Source organism: Antechinus flavipes, chromosome 6 (assembly GCF_016432865.1).
Source record: "Antechinus flavipes isolate AdamAnt ecotype Samford, QLD, Australia chromosome 6, AdamAnt_v2, whole genome shotgun sequence".
In the NCBI taxonomy this organism is placed as follows: Eukaryota; Metazoa; Chordata; class Mammalia; order Dasyuromorphia; family Dasyuridae; genus Antechinus; species Antechinus flavipes.
The window spans coordinates 159,060,369-159,084,906 of record NC_067403.1 but is presented as its reverse complement, the minus strand read 5'-3'; the positions used below and the strand labels follow the sequence as shown (position 1 = coordinate 159,084,906).

Sequence of the window (24,538 nt, the reverse complement as noted above, 5' to 3'; positions counted from 1 at the left end):
ATAATTTAATAACTTCAATATAAATCCTAAATTTAAAATTTGTTTTAGAAAACTTACCACAGGTTTTATTCCAATTTTTATTGATTCAATCAGAATTTTTTCAATGCAAAATTAGTTTTATACTAAGATTTTTAAAGCAAATTTAAACTTCCTCAGCCAATAAAATTCCTCACCTAAAAGTTATTTTAAAATATGAATTTAAAAAATTGATAGAATTTAATGTTTTTCCCATGCCTAACTATAATTAATTTTTAAATGCTTTGTAACTTAATAACTAATTAAAATGTCCATTATCCTATCTTTTTTTTTTTACAATACATATTGTGACTCATTAAATCAGAACTCCAGAATTCCAGAATAAAGACATGCTGTATATACATAATTAAAAATATGTAAATATTTAATCTAAAGAAAAAGCAATTCTTTCACAGTTCACCACAGATAGCCACATTTTTTACAAAAGAACTACAAATTTCCATATTCAGCTTGCATGGCATGAAGTGATAAGTGATAAGACACTTGAAAAAATGCAACATAATAGTTTAATTCTTTAACACTTCAAGGATCCATGATTTTGTCATTATGAAAGTTCATCAAGTAACAACTCTTCAATATCTTCTTAGGCAGAAAATAAATTGCCACAACTCCTCTACTTTGTTATCATGTGTAGTTAGATAGGTCATCAGATAGACATACCATATATTAGTCAACAAATCCAAACACAAAGAGTTTTTTAATCCTGATAGCATCAGGATAGTTTATTTTGTTTGCATTTTCTTAAAGAATCTTAAGAGTCTCCTCCATCACTAAAACTATAAAGGAAAACTATTGTTTTTCATCATAAGAAAATTCAATTCATTTTTTTTGTTGCTGATTGGGGGAATTTCCAAGTTCAGTTCATTTTTAAATTGCCCTCTGTAGAAATGTCTAAGTTCTATTTAGAATTTAAATAAAAGACCTTTTTAATATAATATAATATTCCACATGATTAAAAGGATAGCCATTAAGAATTTGGTCCTTTACTATCAAATATTAAAATAAAAATATATAATTAACATAATTAAATATTAGAAAGCTGAAATTAGTAAGAAAGCAACTTATTCTTGGTTCCCTTACCATATCATGCCTTCGAACAGATTTTGGATGACAAGATGAGACTGAGTTACAGTTATCAGCAAGGTGACATGAGTCCATGCAAACTGTTAATAGTGCAACAAGATAACAATTAGTGAATGCTTCACAGATCAAAATACTTAAAGCAGAAGAAATAAAGAGAAAATGCTTTAAGCACATTAAAATTTCTTTCAGCAGTTTTAGTATTTAATGTTGTACTTATGCAGTATAATATAACTCTACTGTATAATTGTTTTCTTAAAAGCTAGGAAAAATACTTTTCATTAATTTAATTTCACAGTATCTGAACTAAAAAAAAAAACACGACCAAATGGTAGATACTGTGAAATACATACTTTAAACATGTACCTGAATAAAAGGGTTAAAAAGATAATGAGGAATTTATGAGGTAATTAGGATACTGCCATATTACCAGTTCAGTAATATTTATGAACTACTAATTAATTTAGATATATTTTGAGTATTTATATTCATTGACAGACTAAGAACTACTTTCTTTTCTATAGGTAACTTCCTAACTCAAACAACTGAAATTAACTGAACATCTGTCAAAAGGTTCAGATGTTCCTAAAATTTCAAACTTTTCTGTGGACTCCAGTGCTGATTATTGCAGTTTGTGGCTTCTCTGAGGCTCTACAATTCTTTCCTCTTTAGGCATTTCAATGACCTTTGGCACTTTTACTTAAAGGTAGATAGTGAAAGGGAAGTATTTTATCTCAAAAAGAAACAACCAAACCAACACCTAGTTAAGAAAACAATATATATGACTACAATACAACTTTGATATATCTGGAATTTTCATTTATTCACAATATATTTGCTTTCTGTTGACAACTAAGAGCAAGTTATCTTTTCTGTTGGTGCTGTTGCCCCAGTGATCTTTTCTGGAGGCAATAGGCAGCTGGTGCAGTTAAAAAGTATTTATCATTCTGAACTTTCCTAGAGCCTTCTTTTCACATTATTCCTTTACACTACCAATTTGAATTTTATAATGATAAATTGAATAATTTAACTAACTTTATAGATTTGGAGCTGAAAGGAGTTTCAGAGACCATCTAGTTATCATAAAACAAAGGCTTAGATATAGTGATTTGCTTAAAATCACACAACTATTAAATATATTAACCACAAAAGACTTCTGAATGAATTAAGTATTAAAGACTTCTGATTACAAATGCAGTACTCTTTTAAATTTTTTCATATATTAGGAAAAATAAAAAGAAATATGTATTTAAAAATCTGATTTTGAACATGTACATTTTTAATACATGTATTCACAAAACCAAATACTGTATTTCCATAGTAAACAATTGTCATTAGTTTCATAATTTAAAAAAGAAATCAGTTCAGAATACATGTAGTCAAAGATGCATAAAATCAAGACAAAATACGTTAATATGAGGATAGCAATCAATATTAGGAAGAGCATTGCCCTTGAAGTCAAAGGACCACTTGCACTTACAATTTGTGTGACTGGGTCACATACACTTCCTGAGACTCAATTTTCCCATCTGCAAAATGAGTGGGTTGAACTATATGGTCTCTAAGGGTCTTTGTAAGCTATAAATCTATAATCAAATGAGGGCATTTTAATAATATGGGAATTCCCTGCACTGATGTAGAGAAATTAAGTGATTCAACTATGGTCATATAGCTAGCAAAGGTCAAGGGATAAAGGTTCTGACTTTATGTCTTACTGACTCTGAGTCCAGCACTCTATCCACTATGCCCACTGTCTCTGATAGGACTGGAAATCAATGTTGTAGACAAGTTTATTGTTCTAGTAATAAATGGTACTACTGATACATACATTCTCTACAATACACACATCACATGAAAATATTATCTCCTAGAGAAGAATGGAATAAACTCTTCCCACCCTTAAAGGACTAATGAATAGGTAACAGAGGTAAAAATCTCTAAAAATTATAAATAATAATAATGTCCAACAATTTTAAAGAAGAAAAAATGTTATATAAAAAAATAACATGATTGTTTTAAATTCCAAACTTGAAGGGCTTTAAACCAAAGTTCCTTTTTTAAAGATTAAATTGGATTCAAAGGGGTCTTTTCTAATTTTAATTATTATCTCTTGTCCTAAAGAGTACATGCAACTTCTTGAAACTACATAATTTCAAATGTTCTTAAGAGTATAGCTAAGAAAAATTAAAAGTACTGATTTCTATAACAAAACAGTGACCATGAAAAATGGTTAATACACACCATGTAAAACTGAAGACGATAATGTTTCTTCACTAAGCTCAGTACAAACATGCAGAAACCTGTACAATAAAGAACAAAAAAAAATATGCAATTTTCTATCACCTAAATGTATACAATTCAGATTACAAATAAGCAGGAATTCTGGTTATGAAAATGACCTGTATTATATCTATCTAAATTGTATTCACTTATATGTTATTTTGTGACCTTTCTTCTACTGCTATCTTGTCCTACTACTGACTTTCAGAATTATGGACTCACAGAATTTAAATGTTCAAAGGCATTGAAGAAGTCATGCGACCTAGGCCTCCCACAGGAATCCCATTTACCACCTAGAGAGGTCAGGAAAAGAGTAGCAGCACCACACTGTTGTCAGTTTCAGTTTTGTTACTTAGTACCTACCTGTGTGATTCTGGGCAGATTATTGTATCTTTCTAAGAACTAGTTCCTTCAACTTTGCTTTAAAACTTCAAATCCAATTAAGTGGTCATTTAATGTTTGTGCTTAAATCCAGCCTCCTAAACTAGCCTGGTATCGGAAAGGGCAATGAATGCTTCTTTTTAATCTCTCACAGAGCTTATTATATAATGAGTGCTTAATAAATCCATTAGATAATTTTAAGAACTAAAACTCCATTCAGGTGTAAAAGCAATGATATTTTTTATTAGTCAAGTAAATGGATTCTGCTTTATGAATTAAGGATTTCAAATGCAGAGGCATACAATTTCAAAAACTAATCTTCTTTAAGATATCATCATGTTCCTTGCCTCATCATGTTGTCATGGGCAAAGTAAAAACTAAAATGCTTTATTTCTCAAAGAAACATAATCTTAACAAAAAGCAAAATTCTAATACATTTCCTATTTCCTAGAATACGTGAGCAAACATTTTAACATCTTAATATTTTTAAAACAATTTATGAATGAAGCATATCTTGTATACAATAAATTGCTATTTACTAAAACCATGAAAGGCAATGTATTTTTTCAAAAATTTTCAACAAACATATGCTGAAACATGTTTATTTAAAACTGAAATTTCATTTAAAAGTGAAACTCATATCAGTATTTTCTTACCACAAGTCCATGGAAATTTATAGATTAGTGTATTCCACCCAAACAAAATGAATTCACATTCATTTTTAGCATATGTATGTACCATGTCTCTAGACTATTCTTCCTGTAAGTGCTCTTAACTTCTTCACAAAAAGTACTAAACAGCCACCTTCAGCTAATCTATAATTCAAAACCTCTACATTAGAGGAAGCAAAAAGAATGAGAAGGGATTTGATGCACAATGAGTGATTTGGCTTCATCTATCATCTAACCCTCCTTATATATGGTATGCAATTAAGTTGGGGAAAAAATGGTTTGCTTATTATGAAATCAGCATCTCAAAATACAATGTATACAAATAGATTCAGAAATAAAGCAAGAGTAGCATTTTTTAAATGTGTCTGAATTTAAGAATTCAAAATAAATCTATACCTATCTTTTTCATTTAGTTTTGCCTGTGCTTCATAATGAAATAGATTTATTCTCTGTTCAAGGAACTTCAGAAAAAGAAATTCCTTTTCTTAAACTATCCTGATTCATTGCTTTTGCTTTAGTTACATAATCAAAAACTGAAAATCTGGTATAAAAACAAATGGCAACAATAAGTGTAGGTAGATTTTGTTTTGGCACATGAACAATGAGAAACAGTGGAATAAAAACAAGGCATAAAGACAACTTAAAATTAGATAGACAACTGAGTTTTCATTTTCTGTTTCATTTTTCTCTCTTTATCATCCTTAGTACATTTGTACAGGAATTGACACATAGTAGCTAATCAATAAATACATGTAGAATGGCCCTGAACAAGAAAGAACGTGAAGGCTTTCTCTTAGACAAAGAACATCTAGTCACAAGGGTGACTCCCTTTGTTTTAGAGATGAAGAAATTGAGGGCCTGAGACTGGAAAGACTGGAATTAAGAACATCTTGAAGGACACCAAACAAATTTTTGCATCTTCTAATAGATCTGGGCCTTCTCAATCAGATGTATTCAGCTTACAGAGCCTTGGGTCCAGTATTGTTCTATCTATTTTCACATACAAAAGGAAACACTACTATTCAGAAAAGTCCTTATCAACTACTTCTTTCTCACTATAATACAATGTTACAATTTGAAAGGACTTTTGTCTAATCTTTTACAGAAAAGGAAATTGAGACCCAAAGGTATCACAACTGTAGATTACAGTCAGCAGAACAGAGACTATGGCTTAGAAAGATTTTCTTTCTGTTGCAATACCACAAGATTGGGCAGGAAAAAGTGTTGAATGTTAAGAATCTTACAAAAATCATAGGATTTTCATTAAAAAATTATGATGCAATCTATCAGAATGTATTAGAAAGCTAATAAAGTGAAAAACCGCCAGAACTCCACTGGTTTTTCCTGAAAATAAAGCTCCAAAAGACATGACAGTCAAAATCCAGAGCTTCCAGGTCAAAGAAAAAAAAAATACTAGAATCAGATGGGAGAAAAAAGAAGCCACAGTCACCAATATATAATATTTAGCAGCTGTAGCAATACCTACTATAAAAGAATTGAAAATGGATTATAATTCTACAATAGGAAAAAAAAAGAACCTGCATAAATTAGGCTTCCAATTATTTTTGATGAAAATGCAAGAGCTGAGGAGTAACATAGGTGTCAAGAGTAACATAACAAGGTAAATATAAGTAAGCAACCAGAAAGAACTATAGAAAAATCAAATGTCAATATGCTAACAGAGGAAGATGATACAAAATTTCCTTCAGATACTATGTCTTCAGGGGTCTGGAGAGAGTTAAATAAGATAGATGCCTCTTTTGGAGTAGTTTCATCATGTTTTGATAAACATCAAGAAAAAAGCAAAGGAGAGGAAAATGAATACACTTAAGGAAGAAAAGGGGAGAAAGAACGAACTCTCTTTCCTTGTATACTATGTGATCTCATCAATTTCCAGGGATTGAATTAAAAGCTCTTGCTGATAATTCTCTCTTTTTTTTTTTTTTTTTTTTGCTGATAATTCTCAAATCTAACTTCTCTATCTCCATTTTGCACCTCCAACTACCTATTGGCATTGAAAACTGAAATCATTTTATTTCTCCCTAAATCCTCTTTTCTTCCAAATTTTTCTATTACAGTTGATTAACCCACCTTCCTAGTCCAGGCTCACAATCTAGGTGTCATTCTTGATTTGCCTTTCACCCACCCACCCACCCATAGGAAATCTGTTGTAATCTTGCTGATTTTAAACTTCATAATATCTCTTGTATACATCCTCTTCTGCCCTCTGATCCTCCACTCAGCTGACATAGGAATCTTCCTAAAAGCAGGCCTGACCACAATTCACACCCTTCCCTCCACCTTCTATAAGAAGCCTTTTTTGATTCCCTTTAAATGCTATTGCCTCCGTTGATTATATACAGAATTTTGAAAAGTTAGGAATTTTAGTTTTCTGGCAACTTCTGAATAGTAATGGAAAGGAGCACACATTTCTAGGCTAAGAATGGCATCTTACAAAAAAAAAAAAAAAGAACCACGTTCATGAAAGGCATAAATCCCTCAAAAGCAAATGCAGAAAAGCAGAAATATTACAAATGTTTTAATGACTACAATGAAATAAAAATCCGTGGGAGGAAGAATGCAAAATTATTTTAATACAAAAGAATTGTATTGTATTATATTCATGGGTCAAAGAACAAAACATAAAACAATTTCATTAAAAATAATGCCAATGAAACAACCTATGAAAATTTTGGTTATGGCAGTTGCTGGGGAAAAGTTTATTTCTCTAAACATCTTCACTGGCAAAGGAACAGATCCATAAGTTGGGCATGCTTCTAAAAACACTGAAAAAACAATGAAAACAAAAAAGCACCAAAATATAAATCCTAAAAATTTAATAGAATAACAAAATTGAAAACACCTGAAAATTAAATAAAACAAAAAACTAGGGGCAGTTTGTCCAACAAACCATTTTTTAAAAGGGAAAAACATTAATAACAGAATAAAAATGAAAAAAAAAATAGTAAAGTAATAAGCAAATTTCAAAGTACTTTACACAGGATTGTTGCAATACATGTACAGACCAAGTATTTAATAACACACCATACACATTTTTATTAAAAACCTTAGAAAAGGAGTAAGTGGTATCTCTTTAATATGTTAATATCTATTTAAAACCAAACAAGCAAAATATGTAATGTGGATGATACATTAGAATTCTTTTCCAATAAAATCAGGTACAAAGCAAGACTGGGCATACACTTCTTTTAGATATAGGGATAAAAGTGCTAGATATATTTATAAGACAGGAAACAATGGATAAGTATACCTTAGGAGAAAACAGAATTATCATTTTTTTGAGATATGATGATTTACTAGAAAACCCTAGAATCAATTAAATTAACTGAAATAATAATTTCACTAAAGCAGTACATAAATCATCATCATTATTACCAATAAAAAGGAAGAGATTTAGTAATCTCATTCAAAATAACTGCAGAATATATAAAATACTGGATAGTCTACCTCCTAAGACAGAGATAAAGAAGTATATGTATACAAATATAAAACACTTTATTGGAGCTAAATAAAGAAATATTATTTGCACATAAGGTTGATTGAATTGATATGAAAATCATAATATTACTTAAACTGATTACTTATTCACTGCCACATTAATTAAATTACCAAAAGACTAATTTATATAGATTTTAAAAAATGAAATTCATTGAAAGAACAAAGAATGATCAAGAATCTCAAATTTTTTAAGGTAAATAGGACTAACTAAAACAGATTTTAAACTATGCTACAAAGTAGTAAACATCAAAATGATTTGGCAATGGTTCCTAGCATAGATTAAGTACACAAAATACTGTAACAAACAATCTTGGTAGTTAAGTGTCTGATAAGCCTGAACAACTACTGAAGTTAAGATCTTATTTTTAACTGCTTGGAAAACTGGACAATCGTCTGTTAGGAATTAAACTGAAGTCAACACCTTATATCATATGTCAAGAAAAAGTTCCCAATGGATGCATGCTATAAATATAAATCATATAATAAACATATGTCATATAATAAACACACAAGATAACAAAAAAGAAGAAATTACATTTCAGATACATGGATAAGACAAGTAGGGTTTATGACCAAAGAATAGAGATGAATTAAGATGATAAAGTGGGCGATTCTGATTACATAAAATTTTTGCAGAAATCCAATTCAAGTAAAGCTAGAAGAACTAGGAAAAAACTCTTTTCAGCAAATTTCTCTGATAAAGATCTCATTTTTAAGATATATAGGGAACTGATTCAAATATTTAAAAGAAGTAGATTAATATGAACAGATCATTAAATAAGAACAGGCATTTCTCAAAAGATGGTATTAAAGCTATTCATACTCATGACAATAACTGGAAACTGGAAGATGAGAAATTAGTTCCTTGAATAAATTAAGTACACAAAATAGTGTAAATTTTGGAATAGCTGAACGTATTATGGCATATCAATATGTTAGACTGGTATTGTGCCATAAGATATGATGCAAGTTCCTGTTTCAAAGAAACCTAGGAAGATCTGTATGAACTGAAGCAGAGTGAAGCAATAGACCCAGAACAATTTATATAACACTGTAAAGACAAAACTCTATGAAAGATTTCAGAATTCTAATCAATACAATGACCAGCCATGATTTCAGGAGAGTAAATATGATGCATGCATGATTGGTCATTGTGCTTCAATCTCAAATAAGACCAAAATGGCACCACCATATTGGATTCAAGGTACAGTATTTTGGACTGGTTGCTCAAATCAATACAAGTTCAGAAAGCTCTACTATATTTCAGGCACAAATAGTCCACATGAACATTTGGAATAGGGTTGCCTCAACATTTGTGTATCTCACATTTCTTTTGAGTTACTTCAATCCTGCTTTGCTCATAGAGCTTAGTTGTTTCTTTAATGTGGGTACACTATCCTAGTAGTTCTTTGCTAGTGTCTTCTACTGATTCCAAAAATTTTTAGAGAGTCCTTGAGAGTGTCCTTGTATTGCATGATCTGACTACTATGTGTGTCATGCTTAAGTTCTCCACAAAATAGTATTTTGGGCAAACAACATTTGGCATTAAAACAATGTGGCCAAACCATTTGAGTTGTGCTATCTACAGTACAGTTTGAATACTTTGCAGGTTAGTTCAAGAGAAAACCTCAGTGTCTGACAGCCTATTTTGCCAGGTGATATTCAGAATATTCTTAAGACAATTGAAATGGAAGCAATTCGGTTTCCTGGAGTGGTGCTGGTATACTGTCCAGGTTTCACAGGCATACAACAATGAGATAAGCACAATAGCTTTGTAGATCTTCATACTAATAGGCAGTCTAATCCCTTTACTCTCCCACAATTCTGTTCAGAGCTTCCCACAACACTGAGCAAGCTTGGCATTCTATGAGTCTAGCTCATCACCTACTTAGATATCCCTGAAAGATATACTGCCATGGGAAGTGAACTTATCCACAGCTTTCAAAATTTCTCCAATTGCTTTAACCGATGGGTCTATGTATGGTTGATGTAGTGCTGGCTGGTGGGCACTAGGCTAGAAAGAAACATTGCTATTTCCAAGGCTCTTGACTTCAGAGTTCTTGTCTTTCTCTATTGGAGTTTGAGAAACATAGTGGTCTAACTTTCATGGCAAAAGCTATCTCCTGAATCTCTCTCAGTAATTTTTTGGTAATCAAAACTCATCTAGTCAACAAGGTTACATGCCTACCATGCATTGTGAAATGCAATGTGATTGCCACTTGCATAAAAGCACAACGTCAGTGCAAATGTTTCTACCATAATAAATCTTGATGAGGTCAAAGAAAATTTTATTAAGAACCTCATTATCGCTCTCTCTCTTTCTCTCTCTCTCTCTCTCTCTCTCTCTCACACACACACACACACACACACACACACACACACCCCCCAAAAAAAAAAAAAAGAACCTCATTATCAATGTGCTGGAAAAGGGCAAGCTTATAATTATGGATGATTTTAATGTAAAAGTAGGCACAGACTACCAAACATATCAGGGATTCCTTGGGAAAGATGGAGTTGGACACAGCAACAGCAATGATCATTTACTACTAAAGATTTGTACATCTTTTCATCATCAACACTGTTTTTGGTTTATCTAAATGCAATAAAACTTCATGGATGTATTCTCATAGCAAACACTGACATTTAATAGACAATATTCTTATGAGGAAAAGAGATAGATAGGATATGAGAGTGACAAAGGAAATGGTTCCACTGTTAAAATGATCTTCTCTGATGCTTGGGACTAATTTTTATATAACAGTTAACACCAATAAACCCCAAAGTTTTCCATCAGCCAGTACCACATCAGCCTGTAAGTTACAGCAAATGGAGAAATTCTGAAAGCTGTGGATAAATTCACTTACATTGATAATATAACTTCCAGGGAGGTCTTTCTTCACTAGTCATATTTTGTCTTAAGGATTTGAATTTTCTATCCAATTTTGGTGGGAAAGGGAGAAGTTAGAAGGTAAGAATGCAAGAAAAAAAGTAAAAAGAATTACTGAATGTTTTTTTTTCAGGGTTCAGAGGAGAACAGAGGAAGACCAAAAAGAATCACAAGCAGGAAAACTTTTAAAGTTATGTATTGAATACACTACATGCTTAAAACCAAAAGCAAGCCCTGTAATAAAGAATTAGTTTCATATACTTTCCTCTTCTGTTCTAAAAATATTAAATCACATATCAAAGACTGAAAAATATGTTTAATAACTGTGAATAGATTAGATTTGTAGCAAGGTTATAAGGACAGATAAACATTAGGAAAACAATTAGTATATTCTATTATAATAGCAACAAAAATCTACAGAAAATATATGATAAAGACAGGAAAAATTTTTGATAAGTCCTAGCACTCATTTATGTTAGAAATATTAAAATGAATAGAAATAAAAGAACCCTGCCATAAAATATGTTCAAAATTATTTACATAATGTTGAAATTTAAATTCCCTATTTACAATGAAAAAAGTTTTACCCGTAAGATAAGGGATAAAGTAAAGAGGTTTCTACTACTATTTAAAATTGCTCAAGGTATGAAAGGACAAGAAGAAATGAGGCAATTAGGATAATCAGAGAGTAAGTTCCTAAAAGAACCTTAAGAGTTGAAAAATCAAAATTACTTTTAAAAAAAGAGGAAGAAAGAAAATATTCTATTAAAATTATACAAAACATATGTAGGAATTAATGTACTAAGACGCACAAAGTAGTCTTCATTAGAAATCAGAAAGACAATTTAAAATTCAGTCAATAAAAATTTATAAAGCACCTATTATGTGCTATACACTGTGCCAAGTGCTAGGGATGAAAATTAAACAAAACAAAATAAACCAGGTCTCATCAAGGAGCTTGTCATCTACTATATGTCTTTCTATCACCCTGTGAAACACCTATAATTTCTAGTTTTCTGAGATTCTGCACAAAACATGTTTTTTCTTTTAATTCATGTTTAAATTTTTAAAATTATTACCTTAAGCCTTAAACACATACATTTTTAATATATAGTTTTTTAAAGTAAAAATTAAAATTTTTGCAGTTTTAGTAAAATCACACTTATTTCTTTATTTCCCTATCTGAACTTCCTTCTCTTTTCCTTCATCCTGAGTTCAAATATGACTTTAAACATTTACAAGCAGCATCTCCCTGAAGAAATCATTTAAAATCTACCTTTCCTCATCTGTAAAAATGGGAATAACACCAGCTACTTCCTGATACAGATCTTATTATCTATTCATACCAAATTCTTAATGGAAGTCATCCTTTCTAATAAGTCAGGACAGCTAAACAAAACACACATATACATTGGCTATGCCTAAAAATGTGTTTCATTCTATACCTCTATGGCAAGAGGTGGAAAACTTCCTTCAATTTCTGACTGATCCATTTGTAAGTTGGTAAGGCACTCAAGGCCACTGATTAGAATGGTTACTTCATTTTATATTAGTTTTTATGTCTTCTCTTTCTTCTTATGGTCATTTTGATCATTTTATGGCATTATGGTCATTTTACATGAAAGAAATTCTATTGTATTAATGTATCATTATTTATTTAGCTATTCTTGAAATATATAGTATATAATTTGCTTTCTTTGATTTCATTTTCAGTTTATCAATTCTCCTTCCCTGTTTAAATCAAACATAACAATTATACCATAAAAGGCATAATTTGATTATTACAGAATCTCAGATCTGTTTAGATTTCAGCATATAGTCCTGGAGGTTGATTTGCCCTTACACTATATGTCACTATTCAATAAGGTCACTTTCCTTGTAATTTTCCAACATTCTGCTCCATTATATTTTGCAAATGTATTTGTATTTCAAGATGGAATTGCTTTTGGTTCCTTTGTCTTTCTATCACCAAGAAAATTAAAGAGGCTAAGTTTATTTTGGATTCTTTTGGTCTCATTGTGGTAACTTTTAGATTTCCTTAGAATATACTAATAATCAGAGCCAATTTATTTATGAGTCAGGTTTGTACATGGTATCTTCATTTTCAATAGAATGTAAACTCCGCGAAGTCAGATAATATTTGTTGTTAAATTTTTGTCTTTATATCTTCAACACTAAACACAATGATATGAACATAGGAGTTATTTATGTTGAGGCAACTGTTTCTTTTAATTTGTTTTTAGCTCTTGTCTTCGTATTATCAAAAGCTAGTTAGATGACACAAGACCGATTATGACTTTTTTTTTTTGCTGAGGCAACTGGGGGTAAGTGATTCACCCAGGGTCACACAGCGAGGAAGTGTTGAGTGTCTGAGGCCACATTTGAACTCGGGTGATCCTGACTTCATGGCTGGTGCTCTATCCACTGCGCCATCTAGCTGTCCCAAGACTGATTTTTAAATTAGAAAATTAAAGACAAAAAAGACTGCACATGAAATTAAATTTCAATTATAGATTTAAGGCATATATTAAGTTTGAGACAATATAAGTTTCTGGGCCCTATTTGGAATTTTTTCTGTGCATTTTTTTGGTGTAGCAAAATCTGTTGATTGTTTCTATTATTGTTAATGTTCTTATTTACATAATTGAAGCCAGGGTTTACATTTTTGGTTGGGTTAAGCTTCTTTTGATTTGTAGCATTTTACATCTCCCCCTATTTCTCAGTATTTTTTAATATTTGATATTTGTGACATATTTCATTACATTTCTAAACCACAATCTGTTGTGACATTCCACTTCAATTTGACCCATAGCTTTATTTTTGCTATTATTTAAACTGTTACTATTAACATTTTATGTAAATAGGTATTTTATTCCTTTAGACAGATGGTTCTGAAATGATTCATTTTAATAGATATTTCCTGTAACACAATAAATTTTTTCTTCTGTGATAATGTTCAATGCTTCCATGTCTAATGCCTTCTGATTTATTAGACTTAAATAACTTCACAAAGTAAGCCTCTCTTGTAATAGAAATGCAGTCAACCAAAATAAACCAATGAAGTGGCCACTTTTGAAAATTAGTATCTTATTGACATCTATACTCCTACTTCCCTGCCAAGAGGAAGGAGGTAGACTTTACCCACTACTGATATCTTCCTGAAAGATTTAGGATGTGACAAGGCTTCTAAGTATCTAGAGAAATTTTGGTCTATTCCATTTTTAAATATCTAACATTTTCCTACATATTTTTTCACTACTTTTTCCTTTATCCACCTTCCAAACAAACTAACTTGAGTAATCAAGGGTGAAGTAAGGATAGGAAAGAAAATCCATTTATCTTTCCTTTCTTCCTCTAGCTTATCTCACAAGATTCCTTTGGTTCTGGGACCTGAAACTACTATTCAATAGACATTCCAAAAATTTTAAGCAGTTTTAATCTTTGATTTTTAGGATAGCCCAGAATCACTACTGAGCATGTTTAAAGCATGGGAAAGCAATGACTCATTTTGCACTTAGAGGAAGATTAAAGAAATCTAGAATGGCAAATTCATTGTTATTTCAGTTTAAGAAAGTTTGTGCTCTCTTTGAAGAAAAAAGAATATATACACCATCAGTCTACTATTAAAGCATTAAGTAATTTCTGAATTGTTGTTGTTCAGTTTTTTGGTAAAAATACTGGAATGGTTTGTCATTTCCTTTTCTGGGTCATTTTACAGATGAGAAAATTGAGGCAAGCAGCAATAAGTTAGTTGCTCAAAGTTACACAGCTATTTTCTAAAGCCAGTTTTGAATTCAGGAAGATAAATATTCCTGATTCCAGATCAGGCACTCTATCCACTGCACCACCTAGCCATACCAATTTCTAAATTACCCAGCCTCATTCAGTTCTATGTCTAATAACAAGATCAGGAATACTTATTTTCACACAGCTATATAAAAACATTTCAAAAATTCAAAACTTTTACATGAAAGAGGAAATACATCATGATTGGCCATCATTTAAATTAGTAAAGTTATAAAATAAAATATTTCCCCCAGATGAGCAAAAGAATGTAATGTTTTTAAAAAATAGTTAATGAAAAATGTGGCCAGTTAGAACCCTCACTGAAACTTGATCAGAAGTCTTGATCAGAAAAAAACAAATACTAATTCACTATGGTAACAAGTTGACAAATACTCTCAAAGTCTTTGTTTTTCAAGTTCTTGAAACAAAATTTCAAGTCATCCAACAGTACAAACTCAATACTCTTAGTGACTGTCATTCTGCACTGTCTTTATTCTGCTAAATTGATTATAATTTCACATGGAATTCTTACCTTAAAATATGTTTCATTCTGTTAAACAGCAGGAGTGCTTTTTCAAACAAAAGTTAAGACCAAAGAATTGTCTTCTCCCAAATGTTAGGGGGATACTTCAGAAAGGAAGCAAGGGACCAAGAAAAAAGTGAATAGAATGTGAATGAAAAAAGAGTAGACAAAACCTCTGACAGGGAAGCTGGAGCAAATGATGCTTTACATTCACTGGTGTGGAGTAGTTTTCTTGTATATAAAAATAGAAATGGCAACTTATTTCATCTGATTGTTGTGAGACTTAAATAATTGAAATATTAAAAGTATGTCTGTAAATCTAAAAACACTGTATGTTTATTGTTATTGTCTAGAAATTAAGAGAGATTATCTGATAATTATAATTAGCATTTATTTGATCTTATTCCACCTCCTAACCTATTTTCAACCACCTTTATTTAAGTAGGAATCTGAGTGATTCTTTGGGTTTAGAAATATAGGTGTCTGAAGTAGGAAGTCATATGTATAGGAAGTAACTTTTTGCATGATATTTAAAGGTTTTTCACATCTCTTTGTACATACATATTTCTAAAAATGTAGTTGTCAACAGAAAGGTCATCCTAAGTCTTTTCTTAAAAGTTTGGAGTAACATGGTAATAATATAACCATTCATTTCTTAATTGCTAAGGTTGAGAGATCAAATAGGGACCATCTTCTTATTCCATAACCCCACATAAAACCCACTCAAGCAAAATGTAAAAATCATTCACCAAAGAACTTTTTCAAAGATGATTAAATACTCTGTAAAAAAAAAAAGAATTCTAACTATTACTAACTTCTAATTTTGAAACAGATATTATAGCATATTTTAAAATGTTTCTAATGATCTTGGGGAAAGTATTTGAGACTCTGTGTACATTATATAAATCTATCTCTATAATTTCTAGATTCTCCTTCCATGTAGCATGACCCATTTATGATCTGTTTACCATAAAAACAATTCATATTCTAGAACTTCCACTAAAGGTTTTCCCTTGTTTCAGACGGGACACAGATCTGCTGCCTATTCATGGGATGATAAATTGAAATGAAATGTAAAGATGACATAAAATAAAGATTTACTACAATTCACATTTGATATGAATATACCAACCACAATCTGAAAAAGGAATTCTCTCTTTGCTTACCTGCCAGATATAGCGCAAATGATATAAATCGATGGTAGCGAATAAGGAACTGAAGTTGCTCTTCTCTTTGAACAAATGTAGCAAAATAATCTGCTACAGTCTCTCCATAGAAAAAGTAGTTGACACACAGTAAAAAATACCTGTAATATAAGAACTATCAGCCTATTTTTCTTTGATGAATATGATCATCAGACACCCTCAATAGAGCTATCTTATACATAGAACAATACAAAAGAAATCAAAATAAAACGTTGAAAAAAATCAATCTGATTAAAAAGTAGTCCATCAATATGTGCTCAACGGGGCTAGCCCAAACATTATTTTATGTTTTAATTTCAAGGTATTCTTAAAAGCTAGCCATTATAATTAACATCTAATCAGTAGCAATTAGCATGTATTTTAAAAAATAGGTTACAATACAATTTCAGAGATTTCGTCTGGGTGTTAAATAAAATTCCTTCAGGGAAATAAAGAGAGATGAAGGGGTTACTCCAGAAACAATAGTTTCATATTTTAAAAGGCAATGGAAAAAAGAAAATCTCTCCATAGTCCAACTAACTTTAGTCTCTGATACCTCCAGCAAAGCAATGGGAGAAGGGGAAGACCATGGCTTGCTTATATCCACCCCACTTTCTCTGCCAAAAAACCCATGCTTCAAAGTAAATGATTCAATGGAACCATCCATTTTCTAGACTACATATTGTTGAATTATTTCCCCCCTTTTCTCTATTCTCTACATTTAATCTATCAAACAAATTTTACTACTTCTTCCCTTGGCATCTCTCTCAAGTCCATGTTTTTCTCATGTGTAGAGAGTCTATAATCTTCCTGCACTCATATTCTATAAGTATAATTGTGTGAGAATAATCTTCATTAAACAATATTTTTACCATGCTGCTCAAAAACCTATGGTAACTTCCTACTATGCCCAGTGTAACAAGTCTAAACTCTTTGGCCTTCAAATTCCCCAATAATCTGACTGTCACATCTCCCTCATAAACACATCTAGTGTTATTGGTCAATACCTACACTACTTGACTTGGTCTCTCCCACACTATGCCCCCTTGCTGCCTTCCCAAATGGGAATATCGCATATTCTTAATCAAGGATCCATGTGAAAGGGCAAAGAGCAGACTAAATAAATACCTGATGACATAGTGGTGCCTCACTTATTCAGGACAATGAAATTATTTTAGGGTTAACAAGAAGCATTCTCTTCTTTGTATCAAAGACTATCAGCACTGGGATTGAAATTTACTCAGACTAACATATTAAAATGAATAGGCTAAGAATTGCATTTTCAACATATTCTTTCTTACATCAGTAGGAAAAGAAAAGGGTACTTCTATTGACTTAGATAGCACAGCTTTCTTTAAGGATTGGTGAAAGGTGGGTAGACTCAACAGACAACATAGAAGGTACCTCACTATTGTAGTGATGAGACCTCACCATCCTTTCTTTAAACTTCCTCTCCCTATGAAGGAAATCAGGACTACAACACTAACATAGCATGGTCAATAGAAGTCACTTCTAATGGTGGTTTGACTTGCTCAGCCATGATAAGATTAATAAACCCCTTTAAAATTATACTATGACAGCACTTAACCTAAGCAATTTGACCATGCTACTTTATGCAATTATGTGAAATAGTTTTAATTTGGCCCAGAAGTCCAATCATGACTTATTTATGAAGCAAATATCCTTCTCTCACTTTTACTATTGTTAAGTGAAATAAGAGTGTCAATTCGGTGATTTAAAATGGATGTGGAGTATTGAACTTCACTTCCTAATCACATTACTATTTTACAAATAATTTAAAGAGAGAGGAATATGTTTACATAGACTTAATGCTAATAGGAAATCTAAAATGTCACATATGACCACACACAATATATGATTATACATAAATTGTGTAATGTTAAAAGTTGGCAACTATTAGAAATATTAAATTTTGCTATCTTTCAATCACATAAAGGAAAATAAGGAAGTGAGAAAGAAACTACAAAGATATTGTTATTGCCTAGATTACTGGCTTCAGATGAAATGTGGGCTATAAAAAGATTGTTTCTGTGAACTGAGTTTAAGTTAGAATAACATGACTAATAAGGAGTAAAAACAAATATTCTTTAAGTACAAATAGTAGTTCAGAGAAATTAAAAGGTTGAAGGAGGTAAGAGAAGATTAATAAAGGCTGAAATAAGAAAACAAAATTGAAACAAGTGAAAGAACTAGGTCAAGATGGGGTGGGGTGAGGGAAAGACGGGGTACATAGAGAAGGACAATTAACTGAGAGCACATCAGTAATCAGAAATGGACTTAAGAAAATCAAATTCTTGAATTGATCTGTGTTGCTAACTCTCCTTCAAAAGAACAGATCATAACTCATCCAAATATTTGCCCGTTCTATGAAATTCTTATACATTTATTCCTCACCTTTGTGTCTATTAGCTATCTCTTGTTCTTGCCTCAAATAACCTATTTTCTTTTTCTCCCACACATGCCTTAGGTGGCATCCATTATGTTAATTCACCTTTTCAAATGCTTGCTTGCAATGTGATAAGTCAATTCATATCTCCATCCTCTCTTCTTTGGCTTCTGTGCTAATATTCTCCAATCTAATTTTTAGAAGACTATTACCTATCTAATAGCTATAAAGCATTGGAAAAATATAGGTAATAAGAAGACAGGTCTTTGTTTTATATAAGTGTGAACAGGAGCAGGGCTCAGTTGCCTTTGATGAAGTATTTTGCTACTATTTCAGTGGATTTTCTCCATGAAAGTAAATACCTGTTTATTCTTCCTCTCATCCGTTAGATCAACCAGAAAGTTGAACACTTCCTATTTTTTTCCCAATGAATCTTGTTAAATTTTGATCTATGCCTGAGATAGATCTTAATGGAGAAGAACCTTTAACATAGCATTTTGCTCTACCAATCAAATGTTCTCTGATAGTAAAGCCAATCAGCACAGTAGAATTTCATATTCTGTAGTCTTTCATCCAATTCTGCAACAATAAAAGTTTGATTTCACGTAGAGTAATATCACTTACGAAGCCTGCTTATTTCCAATATCTAATCAAAGATACCCTCAATGTGTGTATTTATTATTTTCACCAAAATTTTATATAGATGGGGAAAAAGACATATATAATAAATAGTTCATTAAGGTGCTCTTTAAGTGGCCTACTCTGAGTAGTAATAAGATCTTTGATTCTTCTACCTCCTTGGTATCTCCTTTCTTTTCTTTTAAGAATGAATCTCTAATTATCTTACATTTGTATTGCCTCGAGCATATAACTCCTCTGTGTACATTTGGTTGAATACAGTTGCCTTTTCTATCTTTTGTTCTTTTCCATTCTGTTTTTGTATCTTTTATACATGTCTGACACTGTATTTTTAGTCAAGTGAAAATGTGTTATGTTCACTGGTCTTCTTTGAAGAGATATTAATAATTTTCTACAATTCTTTTTTAAGATTTTACAAATGAATTTATCATCTAAACTTGCCTTTCCCTTGGCTGCTATATCTCTCTACTTAACAAGTCATTCAAGCATTTTATTTGATTTCATTTTTTTTTAAACACTTATGGTTACTTTTATGGCACCTGATTTACAGTTAAACTTCTGCATAAAATCACTATAACTGGTATCAATGTAGGTCCATTCTTATCTTATTCTTAAAATGTACTAATTCAAGTAGATCAGGCTGCCGTTGGTTTAACTGTATGTCCTATCTTTTGTTTTGTTTTCTAATTTGTTAATTTTAATTTTTGTTCTAAGAACCTGGTTCTCTAATGCTAAATAATTCATTTTGGAATGATTCCCATATTGACAAGTTGTATCCTGTTAAAATATAGTCAATTTTTGTTATTTTACTTGTTGCTTGCCATGTCCAAAACCTTCTGAATTTTTTTCAAAGAAAGTGTTCATGATGTAGAAGTTTGTGAATTCTGGCTATCCTATAAGTATTTGACATCTCTTTGTTCCTTATTCCTGGTTTCACATTTTCCAACACTTTTTACTATTCTTACCCATTTCCATCTTTGCACTGAAGTCTATGAGTATGTTGCCTCAATTTGCAAGGCTCCAATGAATCCTTTACCCTTCCATTCTCTGCAATTCATTTGTGAGTAAGCTGCAATTATTTTCAGTGTTCTTTGTTGTTGTTGCTGCTATAAATACTTATTATAAGCATTGCAATACAAGATTAATCAAATGTCCCAAAAAATGGTTGTTTCTTACTGTCTTGAGGCATATGATAAAACCAACTCTGCTAGCTTTTCCGTAGGAATCTTTGAAGAATCTTTCTCTTAAATTGCGGCTTCCTTTTATTTTTATGGTGAAATTATCAAGTCTCATAATCTTTTAGCAGTTATGTCTTTTCATTGATCATTATATCCTTATCTAATGTACTGGAAGTACTCTACTTAAAAACTCTCATTTGTGGGTATCCTTGCCTCCTTTCCCATCACTGTTAACTCTAGAAGCTGAAGAGGGCCACAGAGGATTGAAAGCCATTTGGATTTTTCTTCCTTTCATCAGTTGCCATAGCCCAAGAAATGTTCATATGATCAATAGGACAGTCTACTAAAGATGAACCTTTCTGTGCTTAGCTAGGTTAGAACTCAAGAGTATCATCTATTGTTGGAACCAACATGACAAAACCTGCCAGGGACTATGTAGGCATAGTCTTCATGAATTTGGGAGGCAAGGAAAAAAGAAAAACCAAGGAAAGAGAGGTGGAAGGAACTATATCACACATATCTCTACTAGTTGTAATGGACTAGAATTATTCAACAAAAGGGACATCATACCTGCCTAACTTTTTTACTAGTAATATTTGCTTTTAAAAAAGATAAACTAGAATTTTATTAATCCACTTAGAAGATAGACTTCAGGTTTATTTATTTTGGTACTTGTCCTTCCACTCTGGCCAGATTGTTCTAATATAAGATCAGGTATGTAAAGATGCTGGTTATCAAACTGGCCAAAGTCCCAATGATTACTTCTTTGGATTGCCACATTCCAGGGTTAAAATTAATCCCTTCAAATTGGCTTTTTAAAAATTATTATTATAAGATTGATCAAGCTATTCTTTCTTTTACAAAACTTTTTCAATTAGGAAAATGTGAGGGTTAAAAGTATCTATTATTTTGAATCCAGGTGAACAATGATAATATAATAATAATTAAGAAAATTCTTATGTGTCTCAAGTTTATGAGCGTACTTAACTTGGTGAACACTGTATACAACATTTTGGATATTAATACATCATTCTGAATTACAGGAATTGCTTCATAACTATACTTCATCAACAAAGATGAAGATTTTAGCAGTGTGGATAAATTTCCTCATTCAATGTAAATCACAACCCATTTCATTCCTTAGACAGTCTTTGTCACTGGTTGTGAATGATAAAGTTTGTCACATGATGGTCAATCATCTGTTTATACATCTCTCTATACTCAACTAAGTAGTTTCTCAGCCATGCACTTTGTCTAGGTCCACAACGGAATCATTTCCCATTTTAAAGGACCTGTCAGAATTTGTGTTGTTAGTACAGTCTTGGGGGACCAGAGTAAGATCGTGGGCAGCTTATTATGCAGGAAAATTTCAAACATCATTAGTATTTAGTAAATATTATGGAATTAGGGTTTGGCCTAGTAATCTTTTTTCATGTCTCCCAAATCACAGACAATCCTTTGCCACAGTCCGAATCTATGTAAATGATAATGTCAGTTCCTAGATTCTGGATTTATACGACATTCAGTCTTTCAAAAAAGAAAATTTAGACTTACCAGCTTAGTGTTCTAAACCATGGTAGCTCATAAGAACGATAGACTCTGTAGCCTATGGTAATAATTTCATGGAAGCATTTCACTTGGATGCCCAACACCTGCAATTAAAAGACAGTTTAGTTGATCATGCTGACTAATACTTAAGAATATGAGACCAGAAATACCATAAATATTAGAAACAAAAAAAAAATCATGATTATAAAAATAGAGATAATACTCTCTAGTATTTATAGAGCACTTTAAGGTTTGCGAAGCACTTTGCCTCTTTATTTCATCTGAAACTCATAACAGCAACCAGTGAGTCAGATGCTAATATCATTCTCATTTTAAAGATGAGGAAATTCAGGCCAAGACAGGTTAAGAGACTTTTCAGGAACACACATTAAATGAAGTATTTAAGTCAGGTTTTGAATTCTGGTCTTTTTAATTCCAAGATTGGCATTGTATCCATTCTCTACTTATTATGTTAGAAACTAGTATTACTGAATACTTGTAATTTTATAAAATTGAAGTTATAGCTAGTACTAAAGAAAGTTAGATTTATTTAAGGAAAGAACTGCAATTGTCTATGTAATGAGAATAGATCAGATGAATGAGACTGCTTATAAGACAGGGGTGTGATTAAAATTTTTTCAGCCTGATCTAAGAACAGATTTCTTCACCTTTGTGAAATTGGTAAACTTTTGTCTCTGTCCACAATGGTTTTTATTTCATGTAGATTATTTTTTCCTTTTATTTTATTTCTGCATTAAAGTCGTTTTTAAATTCTGTGTTTCAACTGAATTGAGGAATTAAGAACTTTTTGCCTATACCTGGACCATGAGTTTTCTAACATGCTGAAGATGGTGGGCTTCAAAAGAGTGTTAATTTGAAAAAAATGGGAGAAATTTTTGAATATCTCTCCTCTTTCTCTTCTCTCCTCCCCTCCCCCACCTGCCCTTCCTCTGCTTTGTTTACTGAGGTTCTTCAAAGCAATTGATATAATCTATTATTTTTACCATAGGTCAATAACGTAATAGCCAGATTATATATTTATATAACCAAACAGCATCAGTCTTTGGCATAGAATAGAATACATATTCCTCACTAGACAGTTGCCCACCAAGTCTGTAGCAAAAGTTAATCTCCAAAGCCACTCAGTGTTCATAACAGTCATTGAAGATGAGCCTTTTTCAGAAAAATTTCAAACTTTACTCCAAGCTCAAAAAAATCATAAAACTTTCTTTTCCTTTTCTGTTTTTGACATAATGGGTATGTACTAAAAAAAAAAAAAAAAGTGCAATATATGTGTTACTTGAAGTGCTATTGGATTTTCCCTGCCTCAATGTTGTGCCACACTTCCCTTTTGATGTCCTGACCTAGTTTCCCTAATTGTCCTATTTAGTTACTCTGCCTCAGGTTATAACCTTTCCCTCTTAATGTTTGATGAGATGAAGGTTTTATATCTTTAGGCTATAATCATTCCTTCTTAATGTTTGACAGGATAAAGGTCTACGCATTTTAGATATCATTAATAACCTCTCCAGTACCTCCTTCCATAGTGTCATCCTAGGTGCCTCCCCCCATTAGGTTATCCCCATCCAGATACCTCCCCCATTATGTCATTGTTCTTGTTATCCTATAAAAATCTTGCTGTCCCAATATTCAGGGCTGGATTCTTTGAGTTAATAGTCTCGTTAAGCTCTGGGACCAACCATGACCAACCATGGATCCATTTGGTCCCAGTATCTCTCTCCATTTAATAAACTACCTAATCTCTGTCTTGCTCAGTTTCTCCAGCATTGCATCACTAATACCTACAATGTGTCAAGTAGCAGAGTGAAGCAGTAAGAGTGTTACACTGTCTTTGTAACTCTGCCTTTGTGATATGAAAGTAGTCACTGACAAACGTTAAATGAATGAGCATTACTACATTCCAATGAAACTTTATTTAGAAATATAAAAATCAATCTTTGCTCACAGGCCATACAAAACAGGTGACTGCCAGGATTTCACCTAATGGCTGTTTGCCAACCCATATTCCAGAATATAATCTTCATTAGGGCAAAAACCAATATAGCAAAACTTTTAAATTTCCTCAAATAGCTCTCATACTTTTCCACATATAACACTCAATTAACAAATGCTTGCTGAGTTTTCATTGCACAAATGCCATAGAATGTATATCACAACATTTATAGGTCTTACTATCTTTACTTGTAAAATTAGATGCTAGATTATACTTTCTATACTTAAAAGTTCATACATACTTATTTGATATTAAACATAATGAACATTTTATACAAAGAAGTCCAAAAGAACTTTAAATAAGAATATGATTATTCTAAAAGCCAGTACAGAATTGTATATATACAGTAGTATACAATTGCACTAATAATGGCAGCTGGTCTTCACGTCCAAGCATTTCACTATT

At 31.7% G+C, this 24,538-nt stretch overlaps 1 protein-coding gene across 1 annotated transcript in view; it reads right to left on the bottom strand.

The window, feature by feature from the left end:
• Positions 1 to 24,538, bottom strand: part of CDS1 (CDP-diacylglycerol synthase 1) — a 74,507-nt gene that overhangs the window by 17,599 nt on the left and 32,370 nt on the right. The window contains exons 4-7 of the mRNA XM_051965848.1: positions 22,126 to 22,223; positions 16,330 to 16,469; positions 3,358 to 3,416; positions 1,117 to 1,199 (exon numbers count right to left, since the gene is read on the bottom strand). Of these exons, the coding sequence (XP_051821808.1) occupies positions 1,117 to 1,199; positions 3,358 to 3,416; positions 16,330 to 16,469; positions 22,126 to 22,223 (380 nt within the window). The remainder of the gene's footprint in view (positions 1 to 1,116; positions 1,200 to 3,357; positions 3,417 to 16,329; positions 16,470 to 22,125; positions 22,224 to 24,538) is intronic.